Source organism: Chiloscyllium plagiosum, chromosome 9 (assembly GCF_004010195.1).
Source record: "Chiloscyllium plagiosum isolate BGI_BamShark_2017 chromosome 9, ASM401019v2, whole genome shotgun sequence".
Taxonomy (NCBI): Eukaryota; Metazoa; Chordata; class Chondrichthyes; order Orectolobiformes; family Hemiscylliidae; genus Chiloscyllium; species Chiloscyllium plagiosum.
Genome location: NC_057718.1, coordinates 72635821 through 72660757, shown reverse-complemented (window position 1 = coordinate 72660757; position 24937 = coordinate 72635821). Strand labels below are relative to the sequence as shown.

The 24937-nt window shown below is 41.6% G+C and overlaps 1 protein-coding gene across 16 annotated transcripts in view; it reads left to right on the top strand.

Moving 5' to 3' along the window:
- Nucleotides 1–24937, top strand: part of dop1a (DOP1 leucine zipper like protein A) — a 377089-nt gene that overhangs the window by 207631 nt on the left and 144521 nt on the right. For all 16 annotated transcript variants that reach the window (XR_006312556.1, XR_006312558.1, XR_006312557.1 and 13 more), the window contains 2 exons: nucleotides 2858–3010; nucleotides 16126–16226. Coding sequence is in view for 13 of the 16 variants with exons in the window: in XM_043696201.1 (XP_043552136.1) it covers nucleotides 2858–3010; nucleotides 16126–16226 (254 nt within the window). In the remaining 3 variants the exon portion in view is untranslated. The remainder of the gene's footprint in view (nucleotides 1–2857; nucleotides 3011–16125; nucleotides 16227–24937) is intronic.

Sequence of the window (24937 nt, the reverse complement as noted above, 5' to 3'; positions counted from 1 at the left end):
TTCTCTTTATCCAATCTTTTATATTCCTTGCTATCCAGGGATCACAGGATTTGTTGTTCCCACCCTTTATTTTTATTGGAATCTAATTCATGATTAGATTACTTACAGTGTGGAAACAGGCCCTTCGGCCCAACAAGTCCACACTGACCCTCCAAAGAGCAATCCACCCAGACCCATTTCCCTACATTTACCCCTTCACCTAACACTATGGGCAATTTAGCATGGCCAATTCACCTAATCTGCACATTTTTGGACTGTGGGAGGAAACCGGAGCACCCGGAGGAAACCCACACAGACGTGGGTAGAATGTGCGAACTCCACAGACAGTTGCCTGAGGCAGGAATTGAACCTGGGTCTCTGGTGCTGCGAGGCAGCAGTGCTAACCACTGTGCCACCATGCCGCCCCAATCCTTGAATGCATCTCACTGCTCTGACAGATTCACTTAAAAGTATCGACTTCTGGCCAATCCATACCTGATCTTATTAAAGTCAGCCTTCCTACAGTTTAGAAATTTGATTTTAGGCCCAGTCTTGTCCATTTCCACAACAATCTTGAACCTAATGGAGTTATGATCACTGCCTGCAAAAACAAATCCCTTCTGCTACTTCACCCACTTGCCTTGATACTTTGACACTTGCCTTGCTTCATTATCAAAAATTAAGTCCAGGACTACCTCCTTTCTTGGCAGAACTTCTACAAACTGGCTTAAAGAGCTTTCCTGATGCATTCTAAGAATTCCATTTAAAATTAAATGTACATGGTATTCAGCACAACGAAAAGGAATTGGTATAATAAATAGAGGTTAATGGGTATGATCTTACAGTCATTTCAGAGACATGGTTGTTATGAAATCAAGGCCGCGAACTAAGTATTCAGGGGTATGCGACTTTTTAGAGAAAGGCTGATTAGGCTGGGATTTTTTTTCCCTGGAGCATTTTTTTCCTTCGGAGGCTGAGATTTATAAAATCATGAAAGGTATGGATAAGACGAATAGCTGAGGTCTTTTTCTCGTGTAAGGGAGTCCAAGACTACAGAGCATAGATTTAAGCTGAGCGAGAAAAGATTTAAAAGGGACTTAAGTAGCAACATTTTCACAAGACTGTGGGCTGTGTATGGAATGAGCTGCCTGAGAGGGTAGTGGAGATGGATACAGCCACAACATTTCCAAGATACCTGGATGGGTTTAGAGGGATCTGGGCCAAATTCTGGCAATTTAGGACTAAATCAGTTTAGGATATCTGATTGGTGCAGAAAAAATGATCTCAAGGGTCTATTGCCATGCTGTATAACTGGATGACTCTATTTTTGATTACCCTGATTGATGTTAGGAAAGTTGAAATTACCTGCTATCGATGCTAGCCTCTTGTATGATTCTATGAAGGAGTAGCTTTGCACTCAAGTGAATTTGATTTTAGGTGGTAGGTAGAAAGTTTTTTTTTTGGCCAAAAGTTGGGGTTGATTTAAATGAGAACCATGAGAAAAATAAAATTTGGCTGAAAGAAGACATTTGATTTTTATAAGAGATTGACTAATACCTGATTATATACAGTATTCACTACAGTTTTAACATCTTCTGCATATGTGGATAAATATTTTCTACTTTCTACGAAAGACCACTGTTATTTTTTTCCTAATTTTACTGTTCTATTATTGTGTTTATTATTAATTTGTTAATGCCTTGTTCCATACCTTGAATTTATAACTTAAGGGCAATTACTGCCTTATGTATCATCCAATTTTAGCTGTGAACAGTGAGAATTAAAATACACAGTAGCATGGAAGTTTTTAAAGCAGAGCCCTATAAGGTAGCGAGGCAAGGCCTACATGAAGCTTGGAAATTGTCTTGTTAAAAAAAATCCCATTATTCTTGGGAGGGAATGGCATGTTGTTAATATAGTTTTATGCAAAGTTTGGTCCATTCAATTAAAGGACCAAACGTAACTTTTTTTGGTATGTTCTTGTTAACATGGAAGTAAGCAGCTTGATTATTCATATCTGGCATTATCTCAAGAATTTGCATGGTTTGCTGTTGTATTTATCAGAAAGATTTATGTGAAAGATGTGAATGTCCACTTTAAATTACAATGCAGTGCTCTGGCTGCACTCCAGGTTTTGCCAGTATACAAGGGAGCATAGGACAACGTGAGTCGGTCCCAGTAAAAGTCAAGATGCTCAAATGTCTTATTAGTCCGGCTAAGATGACTACATCCAACATAACATCTGTAGTAGGCCTGAATTTGTGACTGAGAGGTTAGAAGAAATTTACAAAATTAAGGGTGTATATTCACAAATGATTTATAATGCGAATGTACCCATCAGATTTGGCAAGACATTTGGCACCTAATAAAACTACTGGGGCAGTGCATGTAAATTAGAAGATGTGTGGTATAGTGATAACGTAATCCAGACCCAGGCAATTGCTCTGGCAACATGAGTTCGAGGATATGCATAGAAATGGTCGAATTTAAATTCAGTTAAATAATCATTCAGTAAATAAATCTAGCCCATTGCCACCTTCTGAAGGGCAATCTGCAATGGGAAACAAATATTGATTTTGCTTATTTGTTTAAGCAAGTTAACACCCAGTGAAATAATACATTTTGAAAAGCCAACTGCAGTCAGGACAGGGCTAGCAACACAACAATATCATGAAATAAATAAGTTCACTTTCTCCAGAAATTTCTTAAAAACATTTCCTGCATTAAGAACTCTATGACTCTAAATTTGAAAAGTCTTGTATTGTACCACTTACATTTGAAATGTACACATTAAGTCTGAAGAATACTTATGCTGTGTTGTGTGTCATTAAAAATTAAAATATAATTGTCAATTTTTCTTTTCTTTTTCTTATTAAAGCAAGTGGCGGTGATACTTTGGAATCAGCTTGGGGATAAAACCCCACAATATTATCAGAGAGGTGTCGAACTGTTTTATCAACTGCATAATCTCGTCCCATCTTCTAGCATTTGCGAAGATGTAATTAGTCAGCAACTCTTACATAAAGACAAGGTATGAGGATGTCCTTAAAGATTTGGGTGTTTGTACTGTTGGACATGTCTGAAGTAATCACTTAGCAGTTGCTACTGTGTTTCCACCATAGTGGAAATTGCTGTTCCTGGAGTGACATTGAGCTTTTTTTTTAAACCAGATTTTACATAACTATGAAAGCTTCTGAATAGAGTATCCATTATACTGGCTAGGGCAAAAATTGGTGAGCATCTTTTACCCATGTCTGAAGGAGATGTGGGGTGTTTTGCGTGTGGAAATAAAGGACCTGTGTTACCTTGATATATCTGATCAAACATTGCTACCAACTTCAGATAACAGCTGCATTATTGAAGGCAAATCAATTGGCTGAATGTTGAGATGGAAGGAATAATTATTTCACCTATATCTTGGACAGTATCACCTTCTGGTAGTAAAAGTTGCACATTGTAAGATAGGTCATGAGGCGTCTGCATCTGGAAGTTTATCCCTTCCTAAAACCAGTAGGTTAATAAGCAAAACTTACTTGTTTTGATAGAAGTTGGGGAATTTATAGAGTCATATCTGAATTAAACTCCATCTGCCACTTCTCATCCCATTGGGCCATCTGGTCAAGATCCTGTTGTAATCTGAGGTAACCCTTTTCGCTGTCCACTACACCTCCAATTTTGGTGCCATCTGCAAACTTACTAACTGTACCTCTTATGCTCACATCCAAATCATTTATGTAAGTGACAAAAAGTAGAGGACCCAGCACTGATCCTTGTGGCACTCCACTGGTCACAGGCCTCCAGTCTGAAAAACAACCCTCCACCACCCCCCTCTGTCTTCTACCTTTGACTCAATTCTGTATCCAAATGGCTAGTTCTCCGTGTATCTCGGTGTACTCCCTGTATACCTTGCTAATCAGTCTCCCATGGGGAACCTTGTCGAACACCTTACTGAAGTCCATATAGATCACGTCTATAATGCCTGACTAAGGGAATCATTTATATCATCAAAAGAGACCATTCAGCTCATTATACTTTCTGTGGAGCAATCCAATGAATCCCATACACAACCAAAACAAATTGCTGGAAAAGTTCAGCAGATCTGCAGCATCTGTGGAGAGAAATCAGAGTTAATGTTTTGGGTCGAGTGACCCTTCCTCAGAACTCAGTCAATCCCATTCCTTGCTGTACTCCCTAGCCATGTTAGTGTAGTTACTTCTGAGTTTTAATCCAATATCCTTTTAACATCATTGATTGTTTATGCTTCCACAGTCCATAATGGCTGGGATTTTCAAGGTCATTTCCACTCACTGTGAAATACAGTTCTTCCTCACATTCTCTGAGGAGGTAGCAAGCAGGATAGATAAAAAGGAACATAAGTGTAACATATTTGGAGTTTTAAAATGCATTCAATAAGGTATTTCACACAAGACTACTTCTTAAGATGTTTGGGGTGGTATATTAGCATGGGTAGGGGATCGGTTAACTAAGAGAAGGTAGAAATGTTAGATAAACGATTTTCAGGATTGCAATCTGTGAAATTTCACAATTTTGAGTACCACACAGATCAGTACTGGAGCCGTGATTATTTGCAATATATATTAATGGCTTCGATGACATAAGTAACTATTGTCAAGTTTGTGGTTGACACAAAAATAGGTGGAAAAGCAAGTACTGAGGATAAAATAACGAGTCAATTGAGGAATATAGACAGATTCAGTGAGTAGATGAAAACCTGGCAGAAAGAATATGATGTGAGAAAATGTAACGGTGTGCACTTTGACAGGAAGAATAGAAGAGCTGAATGCTTTTTAAATGGAAAAAATTGGCACAGATGAATTTGAGTTGCAGTGCATGAGTCACCAAAAGCTAGCATCCAAGTTCACCAGGAAATAGGGAAGGCAAATGGAATGTTGCCCCTTGTTTCAATGAAAATTGGCAATAAATGTTAGGACGTCTTGCTAAAACTATACAAGACATTACTCGAACCACAGTGGGATGTAATCATACAGTACACTAGAGGCCCTTCAGCCCATCAAGACTGTATCACTAAAAATACACTAAATCTACACTAGTTCTACTTTCCAGGATTGGGCCCATAGCCTTTGAATATTATAACATTTCAAGTGCTTATTCAAGTACCTTTTTAAAGGTTCAACATCTCAGCTACCCACCCAGACAATGCATTCCAGAACCTATTACTGTCTGGACAAACGAGATTTCCTCAAATATCTTGTAAATCTCCTACCTTAAAATTATATCCCCTTGTTATTTCAAGTAAGGGGAATGGCTGCTTTCTGGATCCACCCTGTCCATGCTGCCCATTATCTTATACATATCTCTACAGGGTTCTCCCTTAACCTCCTCTATTCCAAAGAGGAAAACTTGAGCTTATATAGTCTCTATTTGTAACTGAGATGCTCCATCCTAGGAACCTGGCGAATTGCTTCTGTTCCTTCTCCGGTGCATCCACATCCTTCCTATAGTGTGATGACCAGAACCACACAGAGTACTCCAGCTGTGGCCTAATCAGATTCCAGTACAGCTTCACCATAACCGTGGGCAGCACGGTGGCACAGTGGTTAGCACTGCTGCCTCAGCGCCAGAGACCCGGATTCAATTCCTGCCTCAGGTGACTGACTGTGTGGAGTTTGCACGTTCTCCCCGTGTCTGCGTGGGTTTCCTCCGGGTGCTCCGGTTTCCTCCCACAGTCCAAAAATGTGCAGATCAGGTGAATTGGCCGTGCTAAATTGCCCGTAGTGTTAGGTTAAAAGGGGTAAATGTAGGGGTATGGGTGGGTTACGCTTCGGCGGGGCGGTGTGGACTTGTTGGGCCGAAGGGCCTGTTTCCACACTGTAAGTAATCTAATCTAATCTAATCATAACCTCCCTGCACTTATAGTCTACACGTCGATTGATAAAGGCGAGTTCCCCACCTGCTTTCTTAACCACTTTATCTACTAATCCTGTCACCTTCAGGAATTTGTGGACAAGAACCCTCTATTCCTCTGAGCTTCTGAGTGGATTGCTATCATTAAGTATTCCCTTGTGTTGTTAAGCCTTCCACAGTGCATCATCTCTGTTAGCCTGGTTAAATTCCATCTTCCACTGATTTGCCAATCAACTATCCACCTATATCCTCCTGTAATCTAACATTGATTTCTTTACTGTCAGCCAGCTGGCCAATTTTCACGTTATCCACGATGGTGTGAACAGTTTTGTTTTCCTGTATATGGCATCAATATACTGGCATTGGAGGCAGTTCAGAAAACTGTTATTAGGTTGATTCTGGGTATGGAGTGAAAAATGTTATCAGGAGAGTTTGAGTAGGTTGGGCTTGTGCTCATTGGCATTTAGAGGAATGAGAGGAAATCTTATTGAAACATAGAGGATTCTTAGAAGGCTTGACAGGGTAGATGCAGAAAAGTTGTTTCCCCTTGTAGGAGAGTCTGGGACCAGAGGGCATTAGATTAGATTAGATTACTTAAATGTGGAAACAGGCCCTTCAGCCCAACAAGTCCAAACCGACCTGCCGAAGCGCAACCCACCCAGACCCATTCCCCTACATTTACCCCTTCACCTAACACTACGGGCAATTTAGAATGGCCAAGTCACTTAACCTGCACATTTTTGGACTGTGGGAGGAAACCGGAGGAAACCCACGCAGATACGGGGAGAATGTGCAAACACCACACAGACAGTCGCCTGAGGCGGGAATTGAACCCAGGCCTCTTGAATGAGGGGTTATTAATTAAGGTAGACATGAGGAGGAACGTTTTTCTGTCAGAGGGTAGTAAATCTCTGTTTGCTCCTCTTTGGTTTTTAAATTCCACCCATATGGCTTTGTTTGAGGCTCCTTCTAAGATGTCATCCCTGCTTACTGCTCTAATTGATTTTGTGATCATTATTGCAACATTTCCTCCACCCCATCTCACCTGACGACCCTGTATCCTGCAATATTGAACTACCAGGCCAGCCCCCCTCTCAATTTTGACTCAGTGATAACAATCATACCACACCCCATGTTTAAATCTGTGCTCTCAAATCATCGTGCTGTATGTCATCTTGTATAAAAATAAATACCATCCACCTTTGCCAAACTCCCTTATGTCTTAACCGGCCTTTAATTTCTATGCTTACTTGACTCCTTTGTTGTCTCTGAATTTTGACCATTCGTCCGCCCTTGATGAACCTTATGTCAAGATCCCACCCCTCAGTTAAGTTAGCTTAAACCCTCCAACACCAAATGGATGTTAGTCCCATTTTGGTTCAGGTGCAAGCTATTTATTTTGTACAGATCCCTCTGCCCCCAAAAACTGTCCCAGAAACCTAAAGCCCTCCATCCCGCACCCTCTCTCCAGCCACGCGTTTGTCTGGACTAACCTCGATTTCTAGACTCACTAGCATGCAGCACCAGAAATAGTCTAGTGAATAAGAGTTTTGGGTCCTATTCTTTAATGCAGTACTTTACTCCCTAAATTCTACCTGCAGGACCTCCTCTCTTTTTCTGCTTAGTGACATCCCTGACCCTAGCATTAGGGAGGCAATGTCCCTTGTGCGGTCATAGAAACCCTGGATTGTTACCCTTGCAATTGGATCCTATTCCACTGAAGCCCAGCTGTTCATTCCCCTCCCCTCTTGTGGAACAGGGCCACCCATAGCAAAACATAAACACAGACACATAAGAGCAAGAGGAGGCCATTCAGCTCTTTGAGCATGCTCTGCCATTCATCATGATCATGGCTGATCATCCAACTCAAGAACCTAATCCTGCTTTCTCCCCATAACTTTTGATCTCATTTGCCCCAAATGCTATATCTAGCCACCTCTTGAATACATTCAATGATTTGGCATCAACTGCTTCCTGTGGTAATGAATTCCACAGGCTCACCATTCCTTGTCTCCTCCTCTCCGTCCTAAATTGTCTACCTGAATCCTCAGACTGTCACCCCTGATTCTGGACACACCCACCATCGGCAACATCGACCCTGCATCTACCCTATCTAGTCCATTTAGAATCTCTGAGATTCCCCCCACCCCATTCGTCTGAACTGCAGTGAAAGCAATCCTAACCTAGTCAATCTCTCCTCATACGTCAGTCCCACCATCCCTGGGATCAGCCTGGTAAACCTTCACTGCACTCCCTTGAAAGCATGCATATCCTTCTTCAGAAAAGGAGACCAAAGCTTAACACTATATTCAAGGTGTGGACTCACCAACAATGCATCCCTGCTCCCGTACTCAGAACCTCTTTCAGTGAAGGCAAGCATATCATTTACCTTCTTTATGCCTGCTACATCTGCATGCTTACCTTCAACGACTGTGCACAAGGACACCCAGATCCTGTTGCACATTCCCCTCCTCCAATTTACAGCCATTCAGGTTTGAAATCTGCCTCCATGTTTTTTCTTCCAAAGTGAATAACATCACATTTATCAAACTATACTGCATTTGTCATTGATTTGTCCACACACCCAACCTGTCCAGATCATGCTGAAGGATCTCTGCATTCTCATCATAGCTCACCCTCAAACTTGATATCATCTACAAATTTTGCGATGTTAGTTTTTTTTCCCCCTCATCAAATCATTAATGATATTGGAGTCCCAGTGCTGATCCCTGTGGCACCGCATTATTTACTGCCTGCCAATTTGAAATGGTCCCATTAATTCCTATTCTTTGGTTCTTCTCTGCCAACCAGTTTTTAAAAAATCTGTCTTAATACACTTCCCCCAATCCCATCCCTTTTAATCTTGCACAGTAATCTCTTGGGCGAAAATGAGGACTGCAGATGCTGGAGATCAGAGTCAAGATTAGAGTGGTGCTGGAAAGCACAGAAGGTCAGGCAGCATCCGAGGAGCAGGAATTTTGATGTTTCAGGCAAAAGCTGTTCATCAGGAATTCATCAGGACTTTGTTAAATGCTTTCTGAAAGTCCAAATATGCCACTTCAACTGGCTCCCCCTTGTCAATTGTACTAGTTACATCTTCATAGAATTTCAATAAATTTGTCAAGCATTGTTTCCCATTCATAAATCTATGCTAATTCTGCCTGATCCTGCCACTGCTTTTTTAAAAACTCTGCTATAAAGTCCTTGATAATGGATTGGAGGTCGATAATTCTATTTTCTCCCCATCCTCCTTTTTGAATATTGGAGTGACATTAACTACCTTCCAATCTGCAGGGACTGTTCCAGAGTCTATAGAATCCTGGAATGTGACCATGAATGCATCTACTATTTCTAGAGCTACTTTGTTAAGTACTCTGGCATGTAGATATTCAGGTCCTGGGAATTTATCCGCCTTCAATCCCATCAATTTTCCCAGCACCATTTCACTACTAATATTGATCTCCCTCTGTTTTTCCCTCTCACTAAATTGTACATTTTCCAACATTTCTGGTATCTGATTTCTGTCCTCTTTTTTGTGAAGACAGAACCAAAGTATGTATTTAGTTGCTCAATCATTTCATAGTGCATTGAAGTTGGCTGTCATGACTTTTTCCAGTCCCATAATCCCTCTTTGTTCCCCCCCCATTAGTATCCAAAATGGTATATATTATAAAGGAGGGTGATCAGAGCACTGCAGTTTAATAACTTCCTGAATGTGCTACCCCCAACATGTCAGCATCACAGATGCCTCATAGTGAATTCATCTGCTCCAGCTCTAAAATGAAATGAATCAGTAGCCATGAGGGAGAACTGAAACTTCTGTAGTTTGCTACTGAGCACAGGAGGAGCATATCACAATGCGAGGCCTGCTGCCATGACTTATTTTAAGTCCTTTAGTTACTCCATTTTTAAAATAAAATTTGTTTACATTAGATATTAATAACTAATGTCTCTTATGCTTACTCCATTTTGCTTACTCATATTGCTTTACTATCTTAACCCTAACTTCCATTTATTTGTGTTGTTTCTCAGTTAATATATGCTCTGCCAACAAAATATACCTTTTAAAATCATAAACCAAACAACACCCTCATTTTCCTATCATGTCATTAATGGATTTATTTTCCTAATCAGTAGGCCCTTGAAACTGCAACTATTAAACTAGGACTCCCTTCTCTCTGCTGTATTGAATCTGAACTGCTGAGCTCCTGGTCCTGGGACTCATTTATTCTGTTGCTGATTTCCTTCATCTGTTCAGTCAAAGCTGAAGAATACAGCCTTACAAACTTAAAACCACATAAAGCCTTAAAAACTATGAACCCAAAAAAGAAGTAAAAAGCACCATTTCCTCTCTGCGCCAAAATCTCTCAGCGCTGCAAGTTCCCAGAAACAACCTCACCAGGGCTGTGGCTCACTCAGGATATGCTCTGTCCCAACTGCTTGGGCAAAGCCTCCTGATCAACATATGGTCACCCTGCATATCTTGTCTAAAATATTGCATCGCTGTTTCTTACATTCTTGGTTAATATAGCAAATTTTCCTTGTCTATCTTATTCAAACCTGTGAAAACTCCACTCCATTTACTTTGCTGCAAGGAAACTGCTCTCGCCTCAAACCGTAGTGTCCTTGGCCCAGCTGTCTTCACCTGCTTCACGATAACATTCTGTCAGTTATAATATCAGAAGCGTGGGTGTTGGCGGTTGATTGTACAATGTTCAGCACCATTCAGTACTACTTAGGTACTAAAGTGTTCCATGGGCGGTATGGTGGCTCAGTAGTTACCACTGCTCCATCACAGCGCTAGAGACCTGGGTTCAATTCCCGTCTCGGGCGAATGTTTGTGTGGAGTTTGCACATTCTTCTGTGTCTGCATGGGTTTCCTCCCACAATCCAAAGATGTGCAGGTCAGGTGAATTGGCCAAGCTAAATTGCCCATTGTATTAAGTGCATTAGTCAGGGGTAAATATAGGGTAAGGGAATGGGTCCAGGTTGGTTACTCTTCGGAGGGTCAGTGTGGACGTGTTGGACCGAAGGGCCTATTCCCACACTGTAGGGATTCTAATTCTAATTCTAATGTCCAAATGCAGCAAGACCTAGACAATACCAGGCAATGACCATCTCCAATCATGAAGAATCTAACCGTCACATTCAATTGCATTACCTTAACTTAATCCCCACTATCGAGGTACTGGGGGTTACCATTAATCAGAATCTGAACGGGACTAGCCAGATGAATACTGTGGCTACAAGGCCAGGTCAGAGGCTAGGAATATTGCAGTGAGTAATTCACCTCCCGAATCCCCAGAGCTTGTTCATTATCTACAAGGTCCAAGTCAGACAGTGATGGAATATTCCCCAATTGCCTAATTGAGTGCAGCTTCAACAACACTCAACAAGCTTGACACCAACATAATTTAGGACAAAATAAAACCTCTTGATTCACACCACATTTACAAACCTTCACTCCCTCCACCACCACCAACCAGTAGGAACAGTATGTAACACCTAAAAATGCACTACAGAAATTCACCAAAGTTTCTGAACACGTTCCCATGCTGTGCCTAAACCACCTAAATGGACACTGGCTGTAGATAACTGGAAACACAACCTGTGCAAGTTTTCCTCCAAGCCGCTCCCATCCTTCCTTGAAAACATATTACTGTTCTTTTCAGCTTCGCTGTGTCAAAACCCTGGAACACCCTCCCTGACAGCATTGTGGATCTGCTCACAATTGAATGGCAATAGTTCAAGAAGAGAGCTCAGCACAATTGTCCCAAAGTTAAGAAGGAATGGGCAATAAATGCTGCTGTAACCAGTGAATAGTTTTTTAAAAATGTATTGGAGCATAAATGTCCCATCCCCAAAACTGCTTTGCATTTTCCCAAGGCCCCCTCATGCTTCCTAAATTTTGGTGACAAGAACTTGATGCAAAATTGTACTTGTGCCTAACTAGAGTTGAATGGCTTCAGCATGCCCTCGCTGCTTTTGTATTAACAGTTTTTATGAAGTACAAAATTCCATAAGTTTACTCACTAGCTGTCTGTATACTGTCTTCTTCAAAGATCAATATGCATGGAACCTGAGGTCCTTTTCTTTTTACCCTGTATACTTTAGAATTGAGTTTTAAGTTTGTATTTCGTCTCCCTAACAGTTGATCCAAAACGCATTGCTCCACATGTCACTCTATTAAATCCCCATCCTTTGTTTGTCTATTACTTCTACTAGCTTATCTAAAGTCATGGTGGCTCAGTGGTTAGCACTGCTGCCTCACAGTGCCAGGGACCCAGGTTTGATTCCAGCCTTGGGTGACTGTCTGTGTGGAGTTTGCACGTTCTCCCTGTGTCCGTGTGTGTTTTCTCCGGGTGCTCCAGTTTCCTTCCACAATCCAAAGATGTGCAGGTTGGGTGAGTTGGCCATACTAAGTTTTCAGGGGTGTGTACATAGCTATATTAGTAAGAGATAAATGTAAAGTAGTAGGATAGGGGAATGGTTCTGAGTGGGATACCCTTTGGAGGGATGGTGTGGACTTGTTGGGCCGAAGGGCCCGTTTCCACACTGTAGGCATTCTTATCAATATCTGTCTTCGCTGTCTTCCATTCTTTCAAGTTTGGTCTCATTGGCAATTTTTGAAATTTTGCTCTGAATTCTAGTAGCCAATTCTTTAATATACATTTAAAAAGTGTTTTTGCTCTGATCTCTTGGGAATATCATTGTCTCATGTCTCATAAGCTGAAAAATAACCATTTACCATGACTGTGTATTTTGTCCTTCAGTCAATTTATGATTCAATCACATGCTGATGCTTCTGTTCTGTAACTTTCAAATGTTTTAACCAACCTCTTGTTCATTTTCTTGAAATTTACTTAGACATCATTCATGACCCCTTTTTCAACCTTCTTTGTTACTATTTAAAAAAAGGATTCACCTTGGCAAGTGTGATTTGCCTGTTACAACTCTGCTGTCTATCCATTGTTAACTCAAACCTCTCCAAGTGCCTTTTGATTTCTTGATCTCTGTGGTTGTTATTAAAACTTCATGTATAACTGATGTTAAACTGGCCCATAAATTTGGAGATGCTGGTGTTGGACGGGGGTGTACAAAGTTAAAAATCACACAACACCAGTGCTTCCAAATAAGCCATTTGGTCTATAACCTTGGCCCATAAGATGGCAGAAATGATCTTGTATCCTTTCTTGAAAAAGTGCATCACATTTGACATTCCTGATCCTCTGGCATCTCTCTGGTACCTAAGGACACTTGGAAGATTTTGGCAAGTTCTTCTACATCTCAATACCTTTTAGTTATCTGGGATCTAGGCTCAATATCTACCAGCGTTTCCAGTACTTCCACCCTCAGTTTTCACTCTGCCCCCAATTTGCCCACAACAATGAGTGACAGATCAGAAAGGTGACTTCTATAAATAAAATTGAAAGCTGAGGAGCTGCACCTCCCAATCAAACGAATCGCTTGGGCGGTCTTTACCAGTCTTTGGTGGTCAACCAGATACCTGGCATGGGAGGGTGCCATTTGCAGCAGAGAACGAGAGTGCAAGAGGACTGGGGAGTGATTTTATAAGAAGAATGAGCAGAGTGATGGGGGTTCCAGAGGGGTGGATGTAAAGGGTTATGAGGAGGTTCCAAGAGAGTGTGATCGGAAGGAAGCTCCAAGTTGAAATTTGGGGAGGGTTAATGTACACCAGTTGTCTTTTATCAGTTTAAATACTGTGCTGTCTATGAAATTAATGCATTTTTTTTTTTGGTTGTGGCTTAAATTTAATGGATGGTTTGTAATTATTGAGAAGATTGATTTATTCCTTTAACTCTGCTTCTGAGCAAATAGATTGGTATAGAACATAGAACAATACAGCACAGAACAGGCCCTTCGGCCCACGATGTTGTGCCGAACTTCTAACCTAGATTAAGTACCCATCCATGTACCTATCCAAATGCCGCTTAAAGGTCGCCAATGATTCCGACTCTACCACTCCCACGGGCAGCGCATTCCATGCCCCCACCACTCTCTGGGTAAAGAACCCACCCCTGACATCTCCCCTATACCTTCCACCCTTCACCTTAAATTTATGTCCCCTTGTAACACTCTGTTGTACCCGGGGAAAAAGTTTCTGACTGTCTACTCTATCTATTCCTCTGATCATCTTATAAACCCCTATCAAGTCACCCCTCATCCTTCGCCGTTCCAACGAGAAAAGGCCGAGAACTCTCAACCTATCCTCGTACGACTTCCTCTCCATTCCAGGCAACATCCTGGTAAATCTTCTCTGCACCCTCTCCAAAGCTTCCACATCTTTCCTAAAGTGAGGCGACCAGAACTCCACACAGTACTCCAAATGTGGCCTAACCAAAATTCTGTTGAGTTGCAACATCACTTCATGACTCTTGAATTCAATCCCTCTGCTAATGAACGCTAATACACCATAGGCCTTCTGACAAGCTCTATCCACCTGAGTGGCAACTTTCAAAGACCTATGAACATAGACCCCAAGATCCCTCTCTTCCTCCACCTCACTAAGAACCCTACCGTTAACCCTGTATTCCGCATTCTTATTTGTCTTTCCAAAATGGACAACCTCACACTTGGCAGGGTTGAACTCCATCTGCCACTCCTCAGCCCAGCTCTGCATCATATCTAAGTCCCTCTGTAGCCGACAACAGCCCTCCTCACTGTCCACAACTCCACCTATCTTCGTATCATCTGCAAATTTACTGACCTACCCTTCGACTCCCTCACCTAAATTACAAACAGCAGAGGACCCAGAACTGATCCCTGCGGAACTCCACTTGTAACTGGGCTCCAGGCTGAATATTTACCATCTACCACCACTCTCTGCCTTCGACCGGTTAGCCAGTATGATGTATCAATGAGTCTAGAATCCTCCAATTTAACTTCCTGTTTCACTGAACTAGATGTTTTGATCCGTGGTCAGGACTGCATCCTTTGATGGTATTGTTCTCAGCAGTATCTGTTTTGGAATGCGCCACCCCCAAAAGTTTCCTGTACTTTGTTCATCTTTCTACTTTTATCAGTTGCTACCTATTTATTATTCTGAACTTACTCACTGACTACATATTGGATGTTTGATTCATGATATACTCATGTTCCCTGATGTATCACAATCATTCCATCTGTCTTTCACACTCAGAAATCTTTATCTCGAGACACCTCCTACAAATGTGGTCCCTCAACACACATGGAATGTCATAAAGTTCCTACGTGAGCACAGGATTTGAATTCTCTGACACCTATTCATGATCGAAAGAAATCCCACTTTAATAATCTACACCCACAAACTTATTTAAGATAATTAATTTAAATTAATACCCCAATGTGCTTTCATTAATTCACTCATTCACTTAGCCTGATTTGAAAGTTTCAACTTCTCACCTCCTAATTTTGAACAAATGCCCTAATTTAAAAAGTGAAAACTAACTGCTCACAAACCAATCACAGTTCTGAAGAAGGGTCACTCAACCTGATATGTTAACCCTGATTTCTCTGCACAGACGCTGCCAGACTTGCTGAGCTTTCCAGCAATTTATATTTTTATCTGATTTACAGCATCCACAGTTCTTTCGGTTTTTATTTAGTCTTTAACTCCCCACCACTTCTCTTCTCGGCATGCCCACCTTGAAGACGTTTTGCTACTGTCTCTGACAGGATTTCTATTCCAACCTTTTCTGTATCCACCATCATTAATTTCACTGTTGCTAGGTTCTGAGGAAGGGTCATTCAACCTGAAACATTAACTCTGATTTCTGTCCACAGATGCTGCCAGACCTGCCAAGCTTGCCAGCAATTTCTATTTTTGTCCCGAATTACAGACCTGCTCTTTGTGATGAAACACCTTGACTTTTTTCCCAAATTGCTGGGTTTTAATTCAAATTTTCCACACAGTTCTTTCATCTTCCTGCCAGTCTCGCTTTGCTTTCAACTCTCTTGTTTGCCCATTCTTTCGCTCTCAGGCCTGAAAGATTCGGAAGATTTCCTGTATCTCCTCATTCATAGAAATGCAGAACCATTTTGTTAGTAGAATCTATTCTGTCATTCAGTGGGATCTTATCTGACCCATGACCATTCCTTCTGCCACTTGAAATTCTAATGGATGTAGTTGGCTTTGAATTCAGAGAGCAAACTTGGACAAGTTTTCAGCTAAACTAATACTATTCCAGTTCAAGGATGAAAAGTTAAGTGTACAAATAAAGTGAATGCTTAGTTTGAAATATTGATTATCTTTTATTGTAGAAAATACGTACGGAAGCACACGTCAATTTTTCAGTACTTTGGCACATTACACGAGACCTACTTATCAACAAGTCTTCCTCCTTTAATCGTACTTTTGACAGGTTGGTACAATTAAAAGCTACATTACATTTAAAACGTTATTCAGCTTGGAGTTAGAAAAACAGATGTGCATGTTTATATGGTGTTTTTTGCCTATCATGGTTGAATTGCAGATTTTCAAACAGTTGATGCCAAAGCCAGATGGAAATGCTGGAATATGTTATTATGGACTGAACTGACTTTTGAGCAAGTACTCACAATTTCACTAGAGTTGTGAGTTCCTGATATCTGCTAAAGTAAGGACTCAGAGCTGCTTGAGGATGGTCAAAATAGTCAGCAAAGGGGAGAGATGATGCAGTGGTAATGTCACTAAACTGAATCTTCGACTAAAGTTTATTGGGCTCTGAGCAGTGTGGGTAATGCTGAAAATGTGTGGCAAAGTGGACGAAGTCTGGCAAGGCTCACCTTGATGTTGGGAGCATTTTGCAATATCTTTTATGCTTTTACAAAACATCACAGTGAGTTTCTCTCTAGGTAGTGGCAAGATTCTAATTAAGGGGGATTCTTATTTGTTAAGCACCTTGTTGATGATCCAAACTGCCTTATTAAATTTGCTTTCTATCTTGCTAACAAGCTACACTTCAACAAAAAAACTTGACATAGAAATTAGATCAGGTACCAGAAGTATTCAGATTTGCATGCAGATTGTCTATTGCACCAAGCAAGCTCCGTGTTGGACACAGGCAACAAAATCCTAGGGCATGTTACAAGGGCACCAGCCACATGTGTCTCATCTACATGGACACTGACTCAAAATGTATCAGCCTCTAATAATCATCATAGAGATCTCTGATACTCTTGCAGTATCTTCTGCACTTCAAGGCTACACCAGCAACTATTATTGTAATGCTGCTGCAAAGACTCTGTGTGCTCAGGAACATGCACTCAGTTCTTGGAATGAACCATGCTGTACCTTGGCTCTTTGCTTAGCACTTACATGCTCTGAGCACCTACAGCTTCCGTACCTGAGAATCATAAAAGTCCAACTAAAGGCCATTCAGCCCACCAAGTCCGCATCTAACCTTTGAGAAGTATCCCACCCAGATACGCCCCAAATCTCCGTAACCCCACATTTATAGTGACTAGTCCAATCTAATCTACACATCTTTGTACTGTGGGAGAAACTGGAGCACCGGCTGGAAACCCATGCAGACACAGGGAGCATATGCAAACTTCATATAGTTGCCTGAGGTTAGAATAGAATCTGGGTCCCTAGCAATATGAGACTGCAATGTTAATGACTATGCCGCCTTTGCATGGCCTTGCCGTGCTTTTTTGGACTTTGCCCCCCACCTCTTCGGTTGGAGATATCAGGTTTATATTACTTCTGTCTTGCCATGCCATTTAGTGTAGACGCAAAAGAAGGACCGTTGATGTGGTTATCAGTAGACCTCAATCAAGTCAAGGTGAAATAGCCAGCAATCAGGGTGTCCCAGCATAGTATGTCGAGGGTATCTTTAGTGGCAGCCCATATGCTTAGAATTGGTCAATCAGGATGCCTTTCATTTAAAGGGTGAGGAGCTGAATGTTGGACAGTCCTACACGTACGTGAAGTCTTTCAGCCCTATTAAGAAGGAGACAGAATCTAATAAGGGAGAATCTATGTAAGATAATTAATGTGGGAATTTTGGTAAGATAGGGTAAGAGACCATGCTAGGCCTTGCAGCAAAAAAAATCATCAAAAACTGAATGCAACCTGAACTTAGCAGAATAAAAGTAAGATTTCACTCATAAAATCTCAGTCTAATGTTCTGGGAACAGAGGCTTGAATCTGACATGTCAAATGATGAAATTTGATAGCCATAAAAGTAAAATTTGGAATTAAAAGCTAGTCAAATGGTAACCATTTAACCATTGTCAATTGTCATGAATACACATCCAGTTCTAGTCCTTTGGGAAAGAAAACCTGCCATCCTTACCTTTCCAAACTACTTGTGAGAGCAGACCTACAACAATGTATTTAACTCTTAATTGCATTGCTGCCTGAAATGGAATAGCAAGCCAGTCAATTCAAGGGCAATGAGGGATGGACAATGAATGCTGTCCCAGCCAGTGATGCCTATGTGGATACATACTTTTATTTTAAAAAAAAAAGCTGTCATCCGTGGGAGAAAGTGAGGACTGCAAACGCTGGAGCTCAGAGTCAAAAAGTGCAGTGTTGGAAAAGCACAGCTGGTCAGGCAGCATCCAAGGAGCAGGAGAGTCTATGTTTCAAGCATGAGCTCTTCATCCAGGCTACATCAAGACCATCACAATTTGGACCTGACCAGGACAACCACTACCTACAGCAAATCCAAAGCATACAGAAACTGTTCTCCCTCTGGATCCTCTGCTCCACGCTTGCAGCCATGGGCTGCCACCTACTTTCCCTGCAGTCAGCCCTGCCCTAGCTCAGGGCCACACACTCCCAGACTTGCAAAGGACCTTTGTTGTTCTTCTTCCTTAGAAGAACCCACATACTCAGCAGACACTTTTTTTCCATCATATCGGACATCAAGAAATGTAAGTACACCCAACTTTCATGTACTTACCTCCAAGCTCAAATTGCTCAAACATCCCAGAAGCTTCTCCCAGCCTCTGGAACTGCTGAGATGCCATTAGCTATGCTCCAGCCACCATCCCCACAGCAAACGATGACATTATTTCAGCCTCTGCTGCTCCACATACCACAGCCACCACCAACTATACCGCCTCCGCAATCACCAACAAGACAACGGCCTCCGCAATCTCTGGCAAGACAACTTGCCTCTGCGACCACCGCAAGATCCACTGCCATCAAAACCACCATGAAATCTACTCCGCATGTCACTTCCACCCCTGTAGTTGCCACTGCCTCAGCCACTTCCGCCTCTACCGATGTCACTCACATCACAACATCGTGAACATTACATGTTTCGCCACTTCTGCCTCCACGGATGCCACCAAAGGCACCATCTCTGCTTCCCTGACTCCCATTGTGAGTGTCACTTCCGTTGGTTAAATCACCCACGATCCCATAGCAGCACCACTCCAGAGATAGTCTCTGCCCCTACTCCCAACTCCAGCCCCACACCAGATCCTAGCTCCCAGCCCTGTTGTGTTTTTACTATCCTCCCAGACCTCCCCCTCACTGAGGATGAATGGTCAGTCCTCAGTAAAGGCCTCACCTTCATCCCCCTACAATGAATTCAACATACGTTGCGAGATTGAACTTTTTTTCTGCCGCCTCTGCCAATTCCTGATGAAGACTCCTGCTTGAAACAATGTCTGTCCTGCTCCTGGGATGCTGACTGACTAGCTGTGCTTTTTCAGCACCGTACTTTTTGACTGTCATCCTTGGTGACAGGTATTGAAGGTCTCTTTGGGGCTAAATTGATTCTTAGAAGATGACATTTCTGGCCAAAATATTCTGTGTGGATTTCTCAACAACTTCATTTGGAAACTCATCTCTTTGGTTAATGTTTCGGGCTGAACAAAATAAAACTTTGATCGCATTCTTCGATAATGGACTCCTATGTGGAGTTATTGAGAAGAAAATGGCAGAGAACATCCAAGATGGAGGAAATGGAGGGCAATTCCATCTTGTAACAATTACAAAAATGATGGGAAGTATTTTGGTGGTTTGAATGTACTGATCATAAGGATATGATTTAAGGAGTTGTGAGTTAGCATTTTCCACATACTTCTCATACTTTTTTCCATATGGGAAAAGTATATGTTAGTTTACTGACATGTTGTTTGAATTTTTCCTCACTGTAATTAAGAAGTGACTTATGCCCCACTTTATAGTCCAACAAACGTAATATGTAGCAACTAGCTATTGAGAAAGGGCCTTAATGAAGTGATTATCCCTGGAGAGAAACATACTCTGTTCTTGTTTGTCAGAATTGCAGGTCCCTGTAAGGTAAACCAGAATACCTCAGATTTATTAGAGAGCAAGTAAAGCTTATTGGATTCTGTATTCAAGTACACTTGCTAAGGGGCCCTTTTGTAGTGCAGAGGTAATGACCCTACCCCTAAATCAGGGTGTTTGGGTTCAAGTCCCACCTGCTCCAGAGATTTGTAGTAACATTTTTGAACAAGTCAATTTTTTAAAAAATGGTTACGTTTAAAAAAAAAGTACACCTGCTGGGGCCTTCTTGCAGCACAGTAGTGTCTCTATCCCTGGAACAGGAGGCCTGGATTCAAGTCTCACTTGGCTGTAAGAAAAAACGTCCACCAACTCCATTTTGATTTAGTCCCTTCTGTTCGCCATTGACCCCCTCTCTCATTTTTGCCTTGCATGTAAACTTCTAATTGCACAGGTGATTACTGGTGGCGGTGAACTGTTGAAAACATGAAAAACATGTTCAGCAGCACTGAACAGATTGATTAGAAAATAAGCAAAGAGCAAGTCTCACCTGCTAGATTAAAAGATACCACATGTGATTTTGTGAGGGGAGAAAAATGTTCAGTTTTTTGGGCACTTCTAAATACTTTTTAAAAAGTCCTACCTGGAAAATCTTTTCTGGATTTTTTTTTAATGTGTAATAACCTTTCTGAGCGGGTTGATTAGAAAAAAAAGTCCATCTGCTCTTAGATAGGGTTTTACATGCAAATTAGTAATTGATTCAGAAACATGGGTGATTTTTTTTCAGGAGTGGACTATAAAGGTGAAAAGTCACATGGGTGATTGGGTATGAAAAAAGTTCAATGATGTATAAAAGCATTTCTACATATGAAAGGAAAGTGTCCCACCTGCTCCTTAGGGTTGCCCAAACACTTTTGAATAACAAGACTCTTGTCTGAATCCTGCTCGTTCTTTTTAAAAAAGTTCACGTTATGATGCATTTCTAGAACAGCTAGGGTTTGAACTCAAATCAGAGGTAGAAACACTATCATAGCACTACAAAAGCCCTATCTATCTAATCTTTTTGATCTTTTACTATCCCACAATGTAATCAGTGGGGTTCCACAGAAATCAGTGCAGGGACATCTTGCTGAACTCTACAAGATACCACATCTAAAGTATTGTGAGCACTTTGGTCCGCCTTTTCAGGAAAGGCATTGGAGCTAGTTGAGAGAAGGTTCACTAGGATGATCCCAGGTATGGTGCAGACGTTTGGAGTTTACAAGGGTTCAGATGTGATGACGCTGAAACATTTAGGATTCTTACAGAGCTTGACATAGGAAATGCTAAGAGAATGTTTTTCCCCTTATGGAAGTTCAGGACCAGAGGGTGTACTCTCAGAATTAGGTGCTGCCAAATTAAGACTGACATGAGGAGGAATTTCTTCTCTCAATAATTTGTGTCTTTTGCTAGAGAGAGCTAAGGGAGCAGAGTCCTTTAAGGCTGACATAGATTTTTGAACAGTCAGGGGGATCGAAGGTTACGCGGAAAGGAGAGGAAACTGAATGTTAAGAATATCGGATCTGCCATAATCCTGAGTACAGGATCAGTCTTGGCGGGTCAAATGGGCCCCACCTATTCCAATTTCTTGTTATCCTAATGTCTTTCAGGTGCAACTGTTATGCCTGTTCAGATCTCAGGTGTAGACAGTAGCCTAGACAGCTGCATATGCCCAACCACTTCTTTCAGAAACCTTGTAAGTAGTTTCAAATCAACATAGAGATGGTATTACACTCCTCTAGGCTATGCAGAGCCAGTCCTGACAACCACCTCCATTGTTGTGGGCAGAGATATTGACCGTTGGTGCCCACTGTTATTGGAAGGATTTTTTTTTTGTGCTCAGAAGACATTTTCTAATCTTCCTGTATACTTACTGTAGCTGAGTGCTGGCTTTCTATGTTTCGTGCACAAGTACCCCCAAGTCTCTTGTGTTGCAGCTTCTGTAGTTTTTCCCCATTTAAATAATATACTCTTCTTTTGTTCTCCCTTCCAAAGTGACTTCACATATTCCTACAGTGTACTCAATTGGCCAACTTAATGCCCTTTACTTAACTTATCAATGTCTCTCTGTAAACTGTTTGCACAACCTGACTTTGCACCTAATTTCATGTTTTCTGCAAATTTGGCTTCAGTGCATTCACTTCTTTCATCCAAGTCACCAATATAAATTGAATTAAATTATCATATGTACCGAGGCACAGTGAAAAGCTTTGTCTTGCATGCAATGCAGTCAGATCAGAGTTAAGTAGCACAGATAAGTAAATAATAGGTAAATAGCGGCAAAAACAAAAACACAGGTACAGGCAAATGTTAAGAGTTTGAGAGGCCATTCAGTATTCTAACAACAGTAGAGAAGAAACTGTTGCGAGTGTTCAGGCTCCTGTACCTTCTCCCTGATGGTAAAGGTTGTAGAAAAACATTGCCAGGGTGGGATGGATCTTTGAGAATGCTGGTCGCCTTTCTTTGGCAGCAGGCCTGGCAGATGGATTCTATAGATGGGAGGTTGGCCTTTGTGATTGTCGGAGCCGAGTTCACCATTCTCTGTAACTGTCTCCTATCTTGAATGGTACAGTTGCCCTACCAGGTAGTGATACATCCAGACAGAATGCTCTTGATGGCGCACCTGTAAAAGTTTGCATGGGTATTCACCGTCATGCCAAATTTCCTCAGATGTCTGAGGAAGAGGAAACATTGTTGGGCCTTTGTAACCAGTGCATCCACAGGAAGAGTCCAAGAAAGCTTGTTGTGGATGACCACTCCCAGGAGCTTAACACTCTCTACTTGTTCCACCTCCATGCTGTTAATGTGTATGGGGGCATAAGTAACATCCTGCTCAAAATCAATAATGAGTTCCTTGGTTTTGCCAGCATTGAGAGCTAGGTTGTTCTCAGTGCACCATTTTTCCAGGTCTTCCACCTCCCATCTGTAGTCTATTTCATTCCCATCTGACATTCGACCGACTATGGTGGTGTCATCAGCAAACTTGTAAATGGCATTAGTCTGGTTGTAAACAGTTCCAGTCACAGAACTGATCCCGATTGGAACCCCATTGTTACAAGGTATTGTGGGACACTAAGACAGCAAAAAAGAAATGGAGGGGGCTCCTATGTTGCCATAGTAGTGTGGAGAAGTGAGGACTGCAGGTGCTGGAGAGTCAGAGTCGAAAACGGTGGCGCTGAAAAAGCACAGCACGTCAGAAGGCATTCAAGGAGTAGGAGAGTCAAAGTTTTGGGCATAAACAGTTAATCAGGAATGACATTAAGGGCTTATGTTGAAACTTTGACCTGCTGCATTGATGCCGCCTGAAGTGCATTTCCAGTGCCACCCTTTTTGATGCTGCCATGATAGTGTCCCTACCTTTGAGCCAATAGACATGGGTTCATAACCTGCCTGTTTCAGAAGTATATCATAACATGGCTGAATTTTTCTTTTTAAACAGCTCGCAGGGTTCCGAGAATAGTCTTCAAGTGCAATGTTAATGTCCCTACTTGGCAGCCAGTAGATCTGGTTCAAGTCCTACCTGTTCCAGAGATATGTAATGAAATTTAATTGGAAAGTATCAGAAACTGTGTTCAGAAATTATCATATGAGGGCTGGAATGCATTATCTCCTCTTCCAACTCTAATCTGATTTAGGCCCTCGCTCTTTTCCTACTCGCTTTGTTATTGTTACTATGCCATTTGGTGTCATTTATTGCTTATTCATAGGGTAACTGGCTAACTTGGTGATGAGGTATTTCAAAAGTAAAGTTGCTTTCATACCTATGGGGCAGAAGGTCTTTGTCCCAGCCCTACCGATCCCTGAGTTTACGGCTATTGTGGCACAGTAATAGTGTCCTTACCACTGAGCCAGGAGGCCCAATTTCAAGCCTCACCTGCACCAGATGTGTTTCATATATTATTGAACAGGTTGATTTGAAAAACATCTGTCATGAAACATGAGCTGGGTGTCTCTGGCAGATCCCAAACTGAGCGCCAAATAGATTTTTTTTTGGAAAGCCTCTGTTCAAAGTTCTACCTGCTCCAGAGGTCATAGCATCATACAGCATGGAAACAGACTCTTCAGTTCAACCAGTCCATGCTGAACATAATCCCAAACCAAACGAATCCCACCTGTCCGCTCCTGACTCATATCCATCCAAACCTTTCCTATAGATGTGACATAACACGTCCAAACACATTGATTAAAAAAAATCTACAGTCTGGTAAGTGATAAAAGTGGGGGTAGATAAAGAGTGAATCTGGAAAATGCACAGCAGGTCAAGCAGCATGAAAGGAGGAAGGGTGTCGATGTTTCTGGTCGGAACCTTTCATCAGGACTGCTGTGCTTTTTCTAGCTCCACACTTTATCCACTCTGATCTCCAGCATCTGCAGTTCTTACTATCTCCAAGTGATAGAAGTGGAATAGAGTATGGTGTATTCAATGTTAGAGGAGTAAACTCTGGTGGACTGAATACAGAACGTCATTGATATAGGTTTTTGGATTGGGATCTTGTGATTGTGTATCTCTCTTCTGACCTGGAAAGCTTGGCTTCAAGTCCTGTCTTCTCTCGATGTGTCATAACATATCTGAACAAGTTGATTTTCTTTTTGTAAAGCTGGTATCTTGGGAGTATCTTGCTCTTGGCCAGAAGACCCAGTTTCAAGTTCCATATGTACCAGTGATGTGTCAAAATGGATCTGAACACCATGTGTGATCACAAAAGGATCCAGAAGGGAAAGGTGGAAACTACACTTTGTGCTATTGATTTACAATAATACTGTTGTAAATCCATAGTTTAGTCTTTTGATGCTTGACTCAATGTATGTAATGTCCGAAACGCTCAGCAATTAAATGCTGAGTGT